At 43.0% G+C, this 19393-nt stretch overlaps 1 protein-coding gene across 3 annotated transcripts in view; it reads left to right on the top strand.

Moving 5' to 3' along the window:
• usp2a (ubiquitin specific peptidase 2a) overlaps window positions 1-19393 on the top strand; it is a 99438-nt gene that overhangs the window by 48364 nt on the left and 31681 nt on the right. The window contains exon 1 of one of the 3 annotated variants that reach the window (XM_030151479.1): window positions 16952-17467. The exons of 1 other annotated variant lie outside the window; for it this stretch is intronic. In XM_030151479.1, the coding sequence (XP_030007339.1) occupies window positions 17312-17467 (156 nt within the window). In that variant the 5' untranslated portion in view covers window positions 16952-17311. Of the gene's footprint in view, window positions 1-16951; window positions 17468-19393 lie in introns of those variants that run through there. One more of the 3 variants, XM_030151478.1, reaches the window with a different exon arrangement.

Here is a 19393-nt window from a genome sequence, read left to right on the forward strand (position 1 = left end):
ATTGCTTCAGCTTGGACATACAACACCAATTTGCCTCAAATTTGAGATAGTTGTCATATCCCAGGCCTACAGCCATTTATTGGATGAAATTTAAATTTTGCGCTATAGCGCCCCCTACAAAGTTAGCTTCACTAAAATTGCTTCAGCTCGGACATATGAACACCAATTTGGCTCAAATTTGACTCGTCTATCTCCCAGGCCTACACCCATTCATCTGAAAAATTTGAGATTTGTCTCCATAGTGCCCCCTACAAATTTATTTTAGTAAAATTGGTTCAGTTTGGACATACAATCACCTGTTTGCCTCAAATTTGAATCAGTTGCCAAATTTTTGGGATCGGTGTCACGAGGTTGTAAACGTTACAAACTTTTTTCGAAAATTTACCATTACAAAAATTGCTTCAGCTCGGACATACAAACACCAATTTGGCTCAAATTTGAATCAGACATCTATCTCCCCGGGCTACACCCATTTATTGAAAGAAATTGCAATTTCGCACTCCAGTGCCCCCTACAAATGTACATTTACGAAAATGACATCAGTTCGGACATACAAACACACCGATTTGGCTCAAATTTGACTCAGACTTATATCTCCCAGGCCTACATCCATTTATTGAAAGAAATTGAAATTTCGCACTTTAGCGCCCCCTATTTTTTTTTTTTTAATAAAAATTGCTTCAGTTCAGAAATACGATTACCAATTTGGCTCAAATTTTAGTCAGACATCAATCTCACAGGCCATACACCCATTCATCAGAAAAATTTGAAATTTGGTTCCATAGCGCCCCCTACAAATTTCACTTTACTAAACTTGGTTCCGTTTGCACGTACGATCACCTATTTGGCTCAAATTTGAATCAGTTGCCATTCTCCAAGGCTAGACCCATTTGTCAGAAGACATGGAAAATTCACACAATAGCGCCCCGTACAAACTTACCTTTACAAAAATTGCATCAGTTCGGACATACGAACACCAATTTGGCTCAAATTTGACTGAGTGCTACATCTCACAGGCCTACACCCATTCAATGGAATAAATTGAATTTTGGCTGCATAGCGCTCCCTACAGATTTAGTTATACAAAAATTTCTTTAGTTCGGACATACGAACACCAGTTTACCTCAAATTTGAATCAGTTGTCAATCTACCAGGCCTACACCCATTCATCAGAAGACATTAAAATTTGGTGCTAGAGCGCACCTGCTGAACGATGGACATACTTGGACTGGATGTGCCTGTGGTGAGTGCCTTTCAATGCCGCTTTAATTTTGTAATTGTACCTGGTAGGTTTCATGACCTTTCATTAGTATTGATTATTTTATTTCCTTGACTACACTGAATGTGAAGCCTCATCTCAGTATCTTCTGGATCAAAATTAACATAGAATGAGAAAAAACTCAAATCTGATTTATAAATACTGCACATATTAATTCATCAACATATACAGCATCATCCAAAACTCCTATTTCAAATTTGACAAAAGTAAGTTTACGTGATGGGGTGGTAGAGTAATGTGTTAGCTAGGACATGAAATAGATGTCGTCATTTGTTAGAAATCTCTAGTGAAGACCAATATGTCATGTCCCATTACAGCACATTCAGTGACTGATATATTTTGGGGGAAATGTCAGTAATGATCTCATGACTGATGGGAGTCACGGTGACGTTCCCTGTGACTGCTTCCTGACCTCTCATCATGTTATATAAGGTCATCCATCCCTAGACCTTCGTGGACCTGGAGTTGAAACTGAGGACAGTAAAAAAGTAGGAGGGAGTCTTCATTTTTTTTAGTGTTAATATAACCTTATTTTGAATTCTAGGCTTCTTATATTCTTTTAAAAAGCTAATTTGTATGTTTCAAAAGTTATGAATTTTTTTTAGTTTACCGTTATGTCTTTTTGTTTGGGGCCTTTTCTACATAATGACTAAGGAACAAGTGAAATGACCAGCTTCCTCTTGTTGTTGTGATGCATGTTTAAACCTAAAGTGAGGGTTGAAAGGTCTCTAGAAATAGCTCTGGCAAAGCAAGGTAAACACAATCCTGGTAAACACAAAAATAGCAGCTGCCGGTACCTCATGGTTCAGTTATCTTGTGCCATGTTTATTAGTAAGACAAGCTGGTTAACATGACAGCCATCCTTGTTTTTCTGGCTTCTCTTACACAATTTTCAAATCAGATCAGGACACATTTGACGGAAAGAAGGAAAAGCTTTTATTTCATGAATGTTCCCGTGGAAGATTATGTCCGGCTTGTTGTATGGCCCATCTGTTTATCTTATGGCCCTGTAAATCTTCTCATGCATCATCTGAACAGTTTGTTTGCTACCTACTGTTGTGCGTTAGCCTGGTGTTAGTGTAGTTCATTTAAAGATACAGACTACACAATTTACCGGAATTTCGGAAGATCTTTTTACAGAGTATGTTTTCAGTCGTGTACAGTATAATCACCTACACAGAAGAACTCATTACTTGAAACATTTATATCTGGCTGCCTCTAGAGAGTCAATCATTGTATCTGACCATGTTTTTACAGTATCTTTGAAGAAATCTGTTTATTCCATTTTATGGAGGATGGCACCCAGCTTTAAGATATCTTAGTGTCACCTACCATGTTTATGGAATAGAGTTAATAAGTTCTTCATTCTTAAAGGCCCTGAACTGGCTTGGATAAGGGACTTTTGTGGTTTTAGTGGTCACTATAGGTCAGAGAGAGGTGAGGGTAGACCAGTGCAATCTAATATTTCGCCAGTAGGTGTCACTAAATATTACCCATTGAACCTTTAATTTGTAGGTTAGCTGTTTAGCTTACAAAAAGTAGCAACTATTGTAAAATTTCAATAAAAGCTCAATAAAACCATTACATTTACTGTCCTGCATCTGTCACTCAAAACGGTGTACCTTTTAGATACTGAGCTAACTTACTTATCTGTAAGTCAAATGATCATGAAGATAGTCAATACACAAACAGCCTAATGCATCTGCATCAGTAGTTAGTAGGGTGAGATTGTACTGAAGTGAATAAGTAAGTCAATTTTATTTTTATTTTATTTTAATAAATTTCCAAACTCTACTGAGTAAATTGTCTTATTTTCAAACTGATGAAAATTTACAGTCAAAACTTATAGTGTTGACTTCAGTTGGGTACTTTGGTAAGTGAAAGGTTACACAGCGTACATGTAAGAGCATACCATCTATTGTTCTCATCCTGCTGTAACAACCTTGTTCCCCTTTTCCATCATTTCCTGGCTGCCTTTTTTTCACACTATCTAATAATGGCAAAAATATAACCTTAAAATCCATGTTTCCAAAGTTGATGCAACTCTGTTTATGACCTCTCATACTTTTGTTCAGGAAGAATGTATGGCTCATAAATCTTAGACAAGGATCTTGGCTTCTTACAAACAGAAAGCCACGCCTGAGTTAAAATTCAACTAGATTTTGCCCCAAGTAGGTCTCTCTTGCTTTGTGTCTAGACTTTTGTTGAGTCAACAATATTTTTAGGCTGCCCGACTCACCACCCTGGTCAGACAGCTTATGGTGAAATGAAAAACACAGTCTAGTACAGGCTTACTTTGTTCTTTTACGAATAAAGGCCAGTGCATTAATAGCTCAGTTTCATAAGCTGTTATAACAGGCAAGGGACTGCTTTGTTTATGCGGGTCAGTGTGCAGCATTGTCTGTCAGGACAACTAATTTAACATGACACTACATAGATTCTGGCACTAATTCAATATATACATCTTGACCTCATATCAAAGTGAGGCCTTCTGATGTGCTTTATAGGTTTCAATAGAATTAGTGAAAAAAGTATTTTAGTAGTTGTTGTACAGAGCAATGTTAGTTGTTATTGTTAGCTATTACTGTTTGCTGTTTACATCTGCCTCTTTGTGCATCCATCTCTGAATTGTATGGTGCTTTTATATTTCAAGGTTATAGTAATAACAGGCCACTCAAAGTAACCTAGTTTTCTTTTTTGTCATCTTCCACCCTAATACTTGCATGAACACATAACAGTCTGATCATTACTCTGTGGACGTCCTTATCGGGTGCCTGCACCACTTGAAATGACTCCTGAACCATGAGTTTCTCATAAACACTGAATCTAGCCAGAAGCTTACAATTCTTATCTCTGTTGGTCGGTACCCAAAGCTCATAACTATATTCAGGCATTTACAAATGAACAATAAATCATGGGCTGTAATTTGTGGGTCAGCTTTCACTTCAGCACAGGCATTAATTGTATTGATACAGGTGAAGCAATTACATTAGGTTGGTTTGTTGTAAAAAGAACATCCAATATGAAAATATATGTGTAACACAATGATCTCAACTAAAGGTCCTCTTTCTACCCTTACTTCTTCCAAGTTTTAGTAGGCTAATTGATATATGCACCATATGACATGACACATGGAACCTGGGTCAGAACTTAACCCTTTAAACACCAAATATTGCGACAAGCAACATAACTGAATGAAACAGACCATTGCTCCAGACAGAGTGCCAGATCTTGTTACCACCTCTCACCAATAAATGGCGGACATGTGCCCCTTCAATCCTAACACCATTTCAGGGCATGTCTCTGTTCAAAGTGAAGAAGAAAATTGAGTTTGAAAAGTGTGGTCCCAAGCTGGTTTAGTTAGTAAGCAGAATTTTGAAATCTTGATATCAAACTTGAATATTTAAAAAAAAAAAAAAAAACTCTGGCATGTAAAGGGTTAATTGCTGGTTGTATATTTAGTTCACTACTATGTGTAAAATTAACATTTTGTTTATTATAAAAATTACTGATGTTTCTTCCATTTATTTGAAAAAAATGTCAGCTGCTTTAAGTGTTTTCAGTTATGGGATAATGCAAAGTTCATTACAACATATCAACACAATGCCAGTGTTTTCATCTAGCCAGAATTCTGAACTCAGCTTTTGGTGGAATAATGCTGATTTTTGATTGTTGGTATGTACCTGCGCATGCTTTCTACCAGTAATTTTAAAATTGCTGTGGGCTGCTGTATGTCACTCTTGGTGTAGAACTTCAAGTGACTCACATTTATTTGATGACTCATGACCCTCCCACTTCCCCTGGATCACATTCCAGATGGGATTCACATGTGAACATTTGGAGTGGTCTCTGTTCGTCCAGAGCTGTGTATCATATATGACTGACAGCCCCATTCAAAGCTTCTAAGTCCACATTGAGTATGTAATGTCGACTTGCATCGCTCAAATTTTTTTGGGCTGATCCCGATTTCTGATTTGCAGGGTGCTTGGATGGCCGATACTGATTTTGGCCAGTTCCGATCTAATTTTTTTCCAAACACAATGCACAAGACATTGCAATGAAACTTTACCATTAGAACATTTATTTTAAAAAATAGCAGAAAAGTGTGCAAAAAGGTGCCAGGTTTTCTGTATGAAAACAGGTGCATTGATTAAAACATCCATCCACGCATTATCCACCGCTTATCCGGGGCCGGGTCGCGGGGGGTAACAGTCTAAGCAGGGATGCCCAGACTTCCCTCTCCCCAGACACCTCCTCCAGCTCTTCCGGGGGGACCCCGAGGCGTTCCCAGGCCAGCCGAGAGACATAGTCTCTCCAACGTGTCCTAGGTCTTCCCTGAGGTCTCCTCCCGGCAGGACATGCCCGGAACACCTCCCCAGGGAGGCATCCAGGAGGCATCTGAAACAGATGCCCGAGCCACCTCAGCTGGCCCCTCTCGATGTGGAGGAGCAGCGGCTCTACTCCGAGCTCCTCCCTGGTGGCTGAGCTCCTCCCTGGTGGCTGAGCTCCTCACCCTATCCATAAGGGTGCACTCAGCTACCCTGCGGAGTAAACTCATTTCGACCGCTTGTATCCGGGATCTTGTCCTTTCGATCATGTGTTTATGTTTATGTTTATGCATTTGGCAGATGCTTTTTTCCAAAGTGACTTACAGTGGAAAACCAATTAAATCACTCAAACAATCAAATTTATTTATATAGCGCCAGATCACAAAAAAGTTATCTCATGACACTTTATATATAGAGTTGGTCAAAACCAGACTCTAAGCCAATTCACAGAAACCCAACAGAATCCTCCAGGAGCAAAAACTTGTGACTGGTGACAGTGGCGAGGAAAAACTTCCCTTTAACAGCAGAAACCTCGAGCAGACCCAGACTCCTGCAGGATGGCCGTCTGCCTTGACCAGTTGGGGTTAAATAGAGAGGGTAAAGCAAGAGAAAAAGAGAGAGCGATAGAGATAGAGACTGGGGGAGAGGGGGAGAAGGGGGGAGTAGGGGGTGACACATGGAGGCAGATGAGGATAAGTGAGTGGTGATGATGAGGGCAGGGAAGAGGCAGGACCACCGCAGCAGGTCCAGAGATAATCCTGGAAGAATCTGTGATAATCCTGGGAAAAAACCTTATTAGAATATTTAAAAAGGAATGTTTGAAAGTGCTAGGATAGTAGGTGCTCTTGGAAGAGCTGGGTCTTCAGGAGCTAGTTGAAAATAGGCAGGGATGCCTCTGTTCTTGTAGCACTGAGCAGAGCGTTCCACCAACTTGGAACGACCCATGAAAAGAGCCTGGATTGTCTTGTACAAGGTCTGGGGACCACCAAACAACATTCCCCAGACGAGCGGAGTGGTCGTGGAGCAACATAAGCTTTTATCAGTCCACCTAGGTAGGTAGGAGCAGATCCACTGAGAATTTTGTAGGCTAGGATTAAAGATTTGAATTTGATGCGGGCAGCTATGGGTAGCCAGTGTAACTCAATGAGTAAGGGGGTGACATGTGCCCTTTTGGGCTGATTGAAGACCAGACGCGCTGCTGCATTCTGGACCATCTGTAGTGGTTTGACAACACAAGCTGGGAGGCCCGTTTGAAGAGCATTGCAGTAGTCAAGGCGGGAGATAACCGTAGTCTGCACCAGGAGCTGGGTGGCCTGTTCAGTTAGGTATGGCCTGATCTTTCTTAGGTTGAACAGAGTGAAACGGCATGATCGGGTCACGGAGGCAACGTGATCTGTGAAGGTCAACTGATTATCAATCATGACTCCCAAGTTACGTACTACACTGGTAGGAGCCAGAGGTATGGAGTCAATACTGATGGAGATGTCCTGCTGTATGGTAGGCTTAGCTGGGAAGACCAGCAATTCAGTTTTGGACAGGTTCAGCTGAAGGTGATGGGCTTTCATCCATGCAGATATGTCAGAGAGACAATCTGAGATTCGCGCTGAGACTGTGGAGTCATCAGGTGGGAATGCCAGATAGAGCTGGGTATCATCAGCATAGCAATGATATGAGAAGCCGTATGAGTGGATGATCTGACCGAGTGAGGTGGTGTATATGGCAAAAAGGAGGGGGCCCAACACAGAGCCTTGGGGGACCCCCGTGGTGAGGCGGTGAACTGCTGATGTGTGCCCTAGCCAGGACACTTTGAAGGACCGACCAGTAAGGTAAGATTGAAACCAGGAGTGTACCTGGCCTGTGATGCCCATGTTCAAGAGTATGGATAACAGGATATCATGATTGACAGTGTCAAATGCTGCTGATAAGTCGAGTAGAGTCGAGTAGAGAGGTCATGACCCAAAGCTCATGACCATAGGTGAGGGTAGGAGCGTAGACTGACCGGTAAATCGAGAGCTTCGCCTCTTGGCTCAGTTCCTTCTTTACCGCAACCGACCGACACAGCGACTGCATCACTGCAGACATCTGTCAGTCTCACGCTCCATCCTTCCCTCACTCATGAACAAGACCCCAAGACACTTAAACTCCTCCACTTGGGGCAAAGACTCTCCGCCGACCTGGGGGGGGGCAGAGACCACCTTTCTCCAGTCGAGAACCATGGCCTCGGATTTGGAGGTGCTGATCCTCATCCACTCGCTTCACACTCGGCTGCAAACCGCCCCAGGGCACGCTGAAGGTCCAGGCTCGATGAGGCCAACAGGACAATGTCCTCTGCAAAAGCAGAGATGAAATTCTGTGGTCCCCAAAACCGGACCCCCTCTGGCCCCTGGCTGCGCCTAGAAATTCTGTCCATAAAAATTATGAAAAGAACCTGTGACAAAGGGCAGCCTGCCAGAGTCCAACATGCACCTGGAACAGGTCTGACTTACTGCCGGCAATGCGAACCAGGCTCCTGCTTCGGTCATACAAGGACCAGACTGCCCTTAGCAAAGGACCCCGGACCCCATACTCCCGAAGCACCCCCCACAGGATACCACGAGGGACATGGTCGAACGCCTTCTCCAAATCCACAAAACACATGTGGACCAGTTGGGTGAACTCCCATGAACCCTTGAGCACCCAATGGAGAGTATAGAGCTGGTCCAGCGTTCCGTGACCGGGACAAAAACCACATTGTTCCTCCTGGATCCGAGGTTCGAACTATCGGTCGGATCCTCCTCTCCAGTACCCTGGAATAGACTTTCCCTGGGAGGCTGAGGCGTGTGATCCCCCTGTGGTTGGAGCACATCCTCCGGTCCCCCTTGTTAAAAGGGGGACCACCACCCCGGTCTGCCAATCCAGAGGTACTGTCCCCGACTGCCACGCGATGTTACAGAGACGTGTCAGCCAAGACAGTCCCTGCACATCCAGAGACTTAAGGTACTCAGGGTGAATCTCATCCTCCCCCAGTGCCCTGCCATCAAGGAGCTTGCCAACCACCTCGGTGACTTCAGCTTGGGTGATGGGCAAGTCCACCTCTAAGACCTCAACCTCTGCTTCCTCTATGGAAGACGTGACAGTGGGATTGAGGAGATCCTCGAAGTATTCCTTCCACTGTCCAACAACATCCCCATTCAAGGTCAGCGCTCCCCACTTCCACTGTAAACAGCGTTGTGTGGTGCACAAGCTTTCCCCTCCTGAGGTGCCTCCTGATTGAAACACCTGGTTTTTAGTGAATCCTGTATTGTACCAGCAGCAGAAATTATCATATTAGAAGGAAATTATCATACAACCCCAATTTTATTCTGACGTGGCTCAGACTGCTTTAGTAACACATTGTCATAGACTAGGGCTGCACAATATTTGAAATAACTGACATTGGAAATTTTTTTAACCTGAGATATACATTGCGATATGAAAAAAATACTCCGGAGGATATTATAGGTGTGTGGTGCCAATGTAAATGTCAAACAAATTAGTTGTGTTACCTCTCGTTGTGGCAACAGGTGCAAGGCACTATCGACACAGAACACGTGTTTCAATATCATCCTTCTTATAGCCAAAATAATTCTAGATAACTGACGTTGCTTTTCTTTTTGGCACCAAGTCTTCATTTTTGGTGATTTTCTCTTGTTCGTTGCTCATTTTTCAACATTGCAGTGTTTCCTGTGGAACTGATCTGTTGGTGTGGTGGTGTGTAATCTGGGGGTGGGGGGGCACATGCGTTTTGGTCAGGGGGGCTCGACTGGTTTCCTTTCAACTTATAATACTATGGGGGTACAGGGCAGTCCTGACCATGCCGCCTGCGGGAGTGAAAGTGAAACTTAACACTCATTTAATCTTTTTCTACCTCCTGAAGCTTCACACAACTTTCATTTGAGGGGGCAGAGACGTGGTGCTGCACCACAGCCAAACCTTACCAGTAGAAATTCTGCGGTGTTACCAGCAACTCATTCATGTGTAGGGGTGTGGGTCTATGTTTTGGCAAACTGATTAAGAGAATGTGATTGGTGGATCACTGTGCGCAGTGTGTCAGGTACCCTTGAAATTAGATGAGAACACGTTGACTTCATTTGCCTTCAACATCACAGGACCTACGATATGATTATTACGCACCAGTGCATCGCGATGACAATGCTCAAACAATATATTGTGCAGCTCTATCATAGACCATATATATTACACGCTGCAATCCAGTTATTCTTTTAAATAATCTAACAGAACATTGGAAAAAAGAAAGTGTCTCTACATATGTGGAGCCCAAGATGAGCCCCTGCACTGAATGGACCAAAACACCATTCATACATTCACAAGTTCTACATGCTTTGTAGTGATGTGTGGATCAGTGGGTTATTCCTGAGCCTCATGGGCAACCCATTGGTCAGGTTGGGACGAATCAAAAGAATGTCACTTAATTTGCAGAGCAGGTCAAATAATTCCACAAAAGCGAGACCCACGAGTTGAAAAAACACCCAATCTGTGCATCAAGGGGTTACCTGAGGGTCCCGGGGGCAAGAGTGGGTATTGCCCCCTTAAACAAATGTCCTGCCCCCTCAAATGAAAGTTTCCAAAGGTAGTGAAAAGGAAAATGAGATGCACAACAGAGGGAGACTTTGAGGAATTAGAAAAGCATCTTAAGTTTCACTTTCTTTGGTTGTATGGTGGTGTGCATACTCAGTGTGAGGTACGTACAGCATGGAATGAACCCCCCTCAGTAATCTCCCCCTTTGTCGCCCCTGTCAACGACATGTGCCCCCTTCACATTCCTGATTGCCGCCTCATATGTGACTATCTGGAAACAGCCCAGGTTTGGCTATGCGGCACGGCAGGAATTTGACCTGTGCTCAAAATTGTTTAATTTCAGACTGACTGGCCAGTCACCGGTCATGGCCGATCACGTGAAAATCGACCAATTTCGGCGCATGGCTGATTAATCGGTGCAAGTATAATGTACTGATCTTCTTAACCGGCTGTCATGTTAATTGACAGCTGTGGTCTTGCTGGGTTAATGATTTTGCAGCAGACCTTAGAGAAAACATTCTGTTCTTGTGCAGGTACAAAGGATTCTTCCTGTACTTAACTCTGACTGACGGGATATCAGCAATAAGCATCTTCTAGGAATGCAGATGAAAGACCCAAGTCTGCAAGTGTTTTAATTGGCTACCTTTGGCATTGCATTGTGGTTAAATGTAACACTTGACTGCAAGACTAGTGTCCTTAATTTAATTTAGTCAATAGAACAACCATTCCTAGGCGATTGTACTCTGACTTCTCCTAGATAACAGTGCTGAGAAACTGTTTGTCCCGTTTGTTTCCAAGCTTTTTGCAATTATATCAGAATACACTGTGACTTTTTGCCCCTTTATAAAAGGGCACTTTTCCATGGATTATGACAACTCACTACCTTTTCATGGATTTACCCATTGAGACACACAAGCACATGTTTAGCCTAGTAATGGAATGTGTTTCTTTGCTGTTTGTTGTGTACACACACTGTGGGACTTGGGTCATGAGATTGCTGCTGAGAACATGTTGTACGTTTCTCTCAACATGCAAGATGGACAGGAATGCACAATACATTTTGTGTGTCTGTTCATGATGAGAATAATTGTTTACGTTCTTCAAGTGAGTTGATGGTAAGAGTGAAGATGTATTATTCGGGTCAGCCTGACTGACTGTCATCAAGATTTTCAACAGTCATTACATGCGTCTACTCAGCAGTCATTTTTGTAGCAGTCTTTCTCTTGCTCAGCTATGATGTGTCGACACATAACCCTCATGTACTAAAAAGAGATCACTGTGTGCCTCTTGCTCACAGTCAGTCATACTTTTGTCATCTGCCTTCTGAGCATGACATTTACAAACACTAAAGCAGTCAGCATCCTATTAATGAACTGATTAGACTATGATCAACCTATCAAGCCTTGTAGATTGACTCCACTTCATTCATTTTTACTAAAATGTGAAAATGTTACTAATATTTCAATTTCAGTTATCTGAAATGGAACAATGGTAACTATTAAAGTGGGAGAAGTTTCCTTTTTCCTTTGGCAAAAACTGGAAAATACATGGAACATGGAACAAATAATGGGTTAACAATTTACAACAATAGAAGTAAAGTAACCACTGAAATTTGATGCATACAGTTCTGACAGGTTTCCAGACTCGTGTTGATTATTTACTCTGTGTTAGAACAGAATGTCTCAGGTAGTACTTGGACAATAGTGCACTGCAGGGATTGCTATCATAACGGTGAGAAAGAAGCTTAATAACAAAGACAGACAGATTACAAACCGTTAAAAGTGTAGGTATTTAATTTACCAGTAGTGTATTTGCACTTTTTAAGCATTTATGCTGTATGATGTTAATGTTTTGCTAAAGCAGTGTATGACTTTCAAATTTTTTTCAATTTGTAAAACCCGAGTGACAGCCTAATTATCACTAATCCATTAGTCTTTCAGTAATTGTGCACCTGAATCACTTCCCTCATGGTGAACAACTTCGAGATGACTCCATCATAAAACAGTCCGCTTGTTTACATAACAAACTGAAACATCACTTGGGCCTTTTCAGAAATTTTGCTGCAAAGTGCATTGTGGGAATGGGAATTCCACACCGCAGCAATTTTGCTTTCTCTTCGTGAGTGCTGAACCAAAATGTCACCTTTACCCTCCATCCACCGACGATACTCATTCTTGAAACAACCCTGGTGGACCTGTATGGACATTGTAGTGATCTGATCATTTTCTTGCCAAATCTGTGAGAAACTGCTTTCACTTGGTTGCTGCTTGGAATTCCTATTCCCACAATGCACTTGTGACAAGATTTCCAAAAAGGCCCGAATGACGTTTGTGGTTTGTTATATAAACAAGTGGACAGTGTTTATGATGGAGTCATCTTCAAAGTTTTTCACTGGGACAGAAAGGGATTCAGGTGCGTAAGCACAGAAAGACTAATGGATTAGTGATAACTAGATTATCACTTGAGTTTTACAAATTCAAAAAAATTTGTGATGAAAGTCACACGCTGCTTTAAATTGGTAATAATTATTACACATCAATTTTATTTATGAAATGCTAAATCATAACAAAAGTTATCTAATAACACTTAACATTAGAGCTGTTTCATTATGTTGGTCACAAATACAAGGATACGGACATTTATATTGTGGTTTAATTTTATTACACTGAAAAATAACTAAACATCTATTTGAAATTTGTACTTTAAAAATTTCCCTGCCTGTATTCGTAATTTATTATTCCTTCTCAAAGTGTCACATAGAGGATTTTCTGTGGTTAACATTCTGGAATTGAGAAGTGTGCATGTGCATACTTGGATTACTAGAAGGATTTTGCTTAAATCTGGGAATGCATAGAAGTTGTGTTTCCACATTCTCAAACCATTACAACACAATCTTTGTGTTAGAGTGGTGGAATGTAATTTACTACTCAAGTACTTGGACTTGAGTATTCCACTCACTTTGTACTTTCTATTCCACATCTTAAAATTCAGTTATTGTGGTATATACTCCATAAGTTACTCCATTGAGATTTAGTTACTAGTTATTCATATTCTCAGTGTACAAAATAAACTATGATGCATTATCATATATTATGGTACCAAACATCATTTACCCAAGCTTTTTCAAAGGAGAACTCTGGTCTTACAAAAACACATAATGAATTGCCATATTCTTACATTTTTATTGACTCCACCACCATTTTACATTATTTTTTCATCTTAACGTTGTTATTGTCTCATTGTGTATTTTATTGTTGTTTTTAGCTTTTTGCATCTTAAAATTGTTTTCATCTGTTACATCTTTCTCAGGTTTGTCATTTTTAATCTTATATCTTATGTTATTTTAATGTTATTACATATCTACATCTAATGCCTCTCCTCTGCATATGACATTGCTTTGTTAGGTTCGACATTTATAAACTGGTCCTGCAAATAGTGTTCTATTTTGTTATGAAAATGAACTCACATCGATCATTGCTATACATTTCCTTTTCCTATTGGTGACCCAATAAATACAGACCCGTGAGCCATTCTGGGTTCCAACCATAGGTTTTGGAAACAGGCACTGTATGTAGGTACACATAAGCCAGTTAGACACATTATTGTGAAATGAAGCCAATCTGTACTTTTACTGTTACAGTGCAAGGCTGGCGCTTGGCATGGGCAGGGGTGGGCTCAGCCCACCCAAATGTCCGTCTTGCTCACCCAATCAAAATTAATGGAAAAACATTTTTCCAATAGAAAAATATGACATACTACACTACTATTGGGTCTTATTTGTGATGGGTGGGCAGCCTACATCCCACCCTATTCCATCAGTGCTGGGTTGTCATTGTTGTTTTTGCATTCCTAAGCACTTCATTCGCTCATACAGCAGCTCACTGTCTGTTGGCTGTTCTTGAGCTGCGGGGAAATAAATGACCCTCCTCAGTCTGTGCTGCGCTTGTTGGGGTTTCTATTTAATACAGATTCTCTCAAATGGAATTTCACTGTGTCTGTGACTTTTTAACGTGCTCTTGTCTCTGGGCTCCTGCAGAGCAGCTGGCCTGGTGCAGCAGCATCATGTTATGTACGCACACACTGGCTAAAGCAATGCCAATAAAACACACACACTGGGCAGCACAACACCAATAAAACACACACACGGTCTCTCAATCGTCACCCAAGGAAGGGACAAAAACCAAGTGAGGAGCAAATGATCTCTGTCACTAAATTATATTAATTATTATAATAATTTTGTCATGTTGGTTTTTATGTATACAGTTCTACTGACATTGGAGTCTAAAGTTCAGGGTTTTAGTCAGAAAAAGAAAGATTTCTTGTTTTCTTTCTCATTTGTCACTTTTCAGATTGAATTTGAATTAAGGGTGTATTCACACTATCACGTTTGGTCCATTTACAACGGACCGGAGTTCGTTTTCCCAGAAAGTCCGGACTTTTTTTTTAGGTGTGAATACAACATGCAAACTCAGATTCGAAACCAAACAAGCGTCCACTTCACAAACGGACTCTGGGCCGGTTCACTTCTGGTGTGAATATAACCAACCTCGAACCGAACCAAACCAAGGAATCTGGTGCCTTTTTTGTGCTGGTTGGGGGTGGGGGGGCTGGGCTGGGCTGGCTGTCCCCTTGCCCGCTGCAGGACGTGGTGTGGCCGAGGAGGGTGTGTGTGTGTGTGTGTGTGGTGGGGGGGGGGGGGGTGGGGGGTGATTGCCGTTTTGGGTTCCGGTTGGTGCTGGGGCTGGATTCAGCTGCCGTGCTTTGGGGGCCCACAGTGGTGTTGTCGAGTTCCTTGGGAGGTTGGCGGCGCTCCGGAAGCGCATATTCGATTTGCGGTGTTCAGCTTTTGGGGGGTGGTGGGGGCGCTCGCATTGGTGGTATCCCGGGGGCCTTTTCTTCTCCTGCTGGGGGGGGTGGGGTCAGGGGTTTTGGGTGGGTGTGGGTGGCTGTATATGGGTATGTGTACGTATGTGGGTGTGTTTATACATGTAGGTGTGCGTATAAGCATACATGTGGGGGTGTAGGTGGTGTGTGTGTCTGGATGACTGTAAGTGTGTATGCATGTGCTTGTGTGGGTCTATCTATATGTGTGGGGGACTGGAGGGGATGGGAGGGTAAACCTCCAGTTCCCCGGGGCACTTGGCCAGGGCCTTCGGGGTGCATATTGGCCCACGATGGGTGGCTGTCTGGGATGGCCTGGCTTCCCGGTGTGCTGGGTGGGGCCCCTGCCTGGGGGGGCGGGTGGCTCCTGGGCTCGTGAGGCTCGTGGGGCCTCGGGGGCCTGCGCCTTACTTGCCCCCGGGTGGTCGGCGCCCAGTGGGGGTTCGGTGGTTGACGTCCCTGGCCCCCTGGGGGGATGTGTTCGGCTGCTGTGGGGCCTCCAGCAGGGGCCTCCCTCGGCTGTCTTCAGGGCGTGCGCACCGTTGCCTCTCGGGGTAGTGGGCTGGATCCTCTTCTCTGTGTTGCCTGCTGGTTGGCAGGGCCTTGGATCCTCTTTGTTGGCCCTGGTCCTTGGAGGGGTTGCAGTTGCATGGATGTGTTCATCACTGGGTGCATCTCAGTCTCTCTGTCTTGTTCTCTTTGCTTTGCGGGATGTGGGTATTGGTGAGGGCAGCTGAAGTGGTGGTGGATCTGTTGCGGTGCTCTTTATTGTGCTGTCATTTGTGGTACTCTGTTCATGTTTTCTTCTCCTGTATTTCTTGTTTGGCAGGTCTTATTTATCTGACTTTATTGAAATTTCCTTTTTTTTTTTTCTCTCTTCTTCTTTTCCCTCTGCCCAGTTTGCTCGGTTCTTGTTTTGGTCATTGTTGCCATTGTGGTTATCACCATGGTTGTTGTTAGTGGTATTGTTGGTGCTCTCCTGTGGGGATCTTCGCCACTTTCTTCTCCCCTTTGCTCCCCCCTCTGCTCTCTCCTCCCCTTTTTAGAGCACATTTCACTGGAGAGCCTAAACTGCACCACCACCATGCAACACCCGCAGTAGAGCCCCTCTCTTGTTTGATCCTCTCTCCTCACACACACACACACACACACACACACACACACACACACACCAAAGTATAATGATGAATATAAATCAGTATCAGTTTTTTCTTCTCTGGCTTGTCCCACCGTCTTGTCCGTCCTGTGTCCTGTACACTTGGGGCTATAGGAGCCCTCCTTCTATGTATTGTATACAAGCAGGAATGAATGAACATGTGATATGAAGTTGGAGATTGTTACTTAAACAAGAGCTGTAAGTAAAATACGTTGTCCTCTGAAGAGGGGTGGTGGCGGCGGGTTTAGGAAAAAAAAGAAGAAAAGGGCCCCTATTCAGCTTCGCTATCATCTGTACATACCAACCAAGTAACCTTTGTGTTACTTCAACCACCCCACCCTAATATGACAGGCTAGAACCGGCCCTGTTACAGACTATTTTACTTGATTCTGAGTAATTTTACCACCACTGGTTTGTAGTGAGTCACCAAGGATCAGTTTGGGTCCGCAAACACTAATTTTAGAACCACTGGGCTAGACTGTAATCTACATCCTCACCATCTAGTGTTTACTGCGGTGTTTTTCCAATCTGGCTGAATCTGTTATCATATTATAATGTTGGTTATAGGCTGGTAAAGGTTAGTTTCGTGTTCTGAGCCTTGCAGAGATGAGTAGTCTCCTTGATAACAGCTTTTAGTCCTTCAGATAGTGACAGCCGCGTGCAGGAGGATGGACTGTGACGCAAACAGCCCGGTTGGAGGCGGTGCTGACGTTAGTTTCAGGCCGACTTTTATCCGAGCCAAAAGGGGTGGGCCTTCAGTGGTGTAAAAACCGAATGGGATTTCAATATACATTTATCGCCGTGCGCAGACCTGTTCAATTGACTGGACTCTTAGAATGATACAGACTCTTTCGTCTTCTTTTTTGACCAGCGTTTTATCCCTGTCTGTAGGATCATTCTGTTGTGTATTGATTTAAAGGCGAAGACACAAGTCTGATATTCGGCACCGTTACATGAATGAATGAATAAATGACAGCCTTTCAGAGACCGGCTGAAACCTTCTAAATAAGCTTTCCTGTCATAGAAATCGACTACAGTAATACAAGAGGAAAGCCTCTCCTTTCACCTGAAGAACCTTGCACCGGCAGTCTCTGTCAGTCGTCCGCCAGCATGCCGAGCATGCGACAGTCCTACACGGTGACCGTACCGGAGGAGCCGCCAGCCGCCGCGTTCCCGTTTCTCAAGCATGAAATGCGGAGGAAAGGCAGCATGTCCGGCTCGGTGCTGGTGTCAACTTTCGTAGGGCTTCTCATAAACCAAGCCAAGGTAAGGACCTGAGGTTCACGACCTGCGCATTGAAAACAGCGGCGTATCAAAGCCCATTCACAAATCACGGCATTTTAGTTTGATTTTGTGGATTTTTGTGTTTTGAGTGGTGCTCACTGTGAAATGGATCTTAGTAATTCACATCGTGGTTATTCAGTGTTCAGTTATGCAGTAATTGGTGCGTGTTTTGTTTCCTGATTGTATCCACTGTGTTATGTCACCAGAACACACCGCGGTGGGCGGTTTTACATGAACAAAGAGTCTCAATTAAAGGATGTATAACAAAGTGTTGCTTAATGGCTCATGGAATGCTGAAAATATTAATTTATTAAGCTTGGTATAGTACGCTGTACTTAAGGTTATACTTAATTTTCTACCAGAATGAAGAGGGTACACAGGTTTTGGAAGAGACTCACCAGGCAGAAACCTGGCTTTTTGTTATAATAAAAACAGACTCGTATGGTTGTGTTTTTTCTTTCTAATGCTATGCACGAAAGCTGATGTGAGTTGAACGTTGAAGTGAGTCATTTGCAGAGGTAAGCCGCTCTCTTAAGCCGCTGTACTCCTCTGTGCCAGGATCAGTGGGCCCACACTGGCAGGTCACTGGTTATATAACCACTGTTTAATCCTCCTCTTACACTACAGCTGCTCTTACTATACTGTTCTCATGTATCCCACTCTATAGGCATGCAATGAAAAGAAATTAAAAAAAAAAAAAAAACGGCCGATTCTTTCAGGGCCTCCTTTATTTACAGGCTTGTCCAATATACTGTGTTGCTCCTGGCTGTTTCCATATGGACATATCCTCATATATATACATAATGTAGGTCTGAGTACAAAATGTACAGAAAAATATTGGCTTTCAGGCTATAGCTGCATGTATAGGCTATCACATCACCTGCTACTGTCAGCAGCAACAACATATTACAAGGTTCATATTCAAATAATTGTTGGGTTTATGTCAGCAAGAAAAAATAATTTAGATTGAACTACAGAGAAAAAAAAATGTATAACCACACTCTGTGCATGTGTAATTACATGTGTGGTCTTCAGTCACCAACCAGCATTTAATAAAAGTCTTTTAAGTCAATGAACTCAAATATTGACCCAGGTGATTTCTGGTTAAGTCATGAATTGCACTGATTATTAGGATGGAGTCCTATTCGACTATCAGTATGACTGATACTTTTACCATTACAGTCTCCATCCGGTGAAGATGAATGGAGACTGAAATTGTACATGCTTTGTAGAGTACAGATTTAAAAGCCTACTCGTCACCCATAATTGTCAGCATGAGAGTGGAAGACAGATGACTTTTGAGTTTGTCACATACCTGCTGCTAATATAGTGTGTGTTTGTACATGTGCATATTCCTGAGCCACGACGTGGAGTGGGACTGTGGTGTGCCAGCATTGTGTTACGTAATAAATCACATTAGACTACACTTTAGTGCAGGTCAGGCAGGCAGTTTGGCTTGCTTTATGTTACCCTCCACCAAGAGGTTATGTTTTTGTCAGGGTTTGTTTGTTTGTCTGTCCGTTAGTGTGCAACATAACTCAAAAAGTTATGGACAGATTTTGATGAAAATTTTCAGGGTTTGTTGGAAAGGGAATAAGGAAGAAATGATTAACTTTTGGGGGTGATGGGGGGTGGGGGGGCCCACGGAGGGGCCCACTGATCAGCCTTGGCGGAGGTCTGCGCTCTCCGAGAACTTCTAGTTTGTTTTTACCATCCACCTGCTCCTCATGTCCTGTCCCTCTCCTTTTACTTTTGCTCATCATCTGTCCTCTACCCCTCCCTCTTTATAGACCACTGCATGGATGGCAAGAAAACATGCCCTGACTTTCTCTAGATGTGTATTTTCAGGCATGCATGTACAGGAAATGCACAGCCGGCCCACAGCACTCCAGCACTAACAGCTGTAAC

The sequence above is a fragment of the Sphaeramia orbicularis genome, chromosome 13 (assembly GCF_902148855.1).
Source record: "Sphaeramia orbicularis chromosome 13, fSphaOr1.1, whole genome shotgun sequence".
In the NCBI taxonomy this organism is placed as follows: domain Eukaryota; kingdom Metazoa; phylum Chordata; class Actinopteri; order Kurtiformes; family Apogonidae; genus Sphaeramia; species Sphaeramia orbicularis.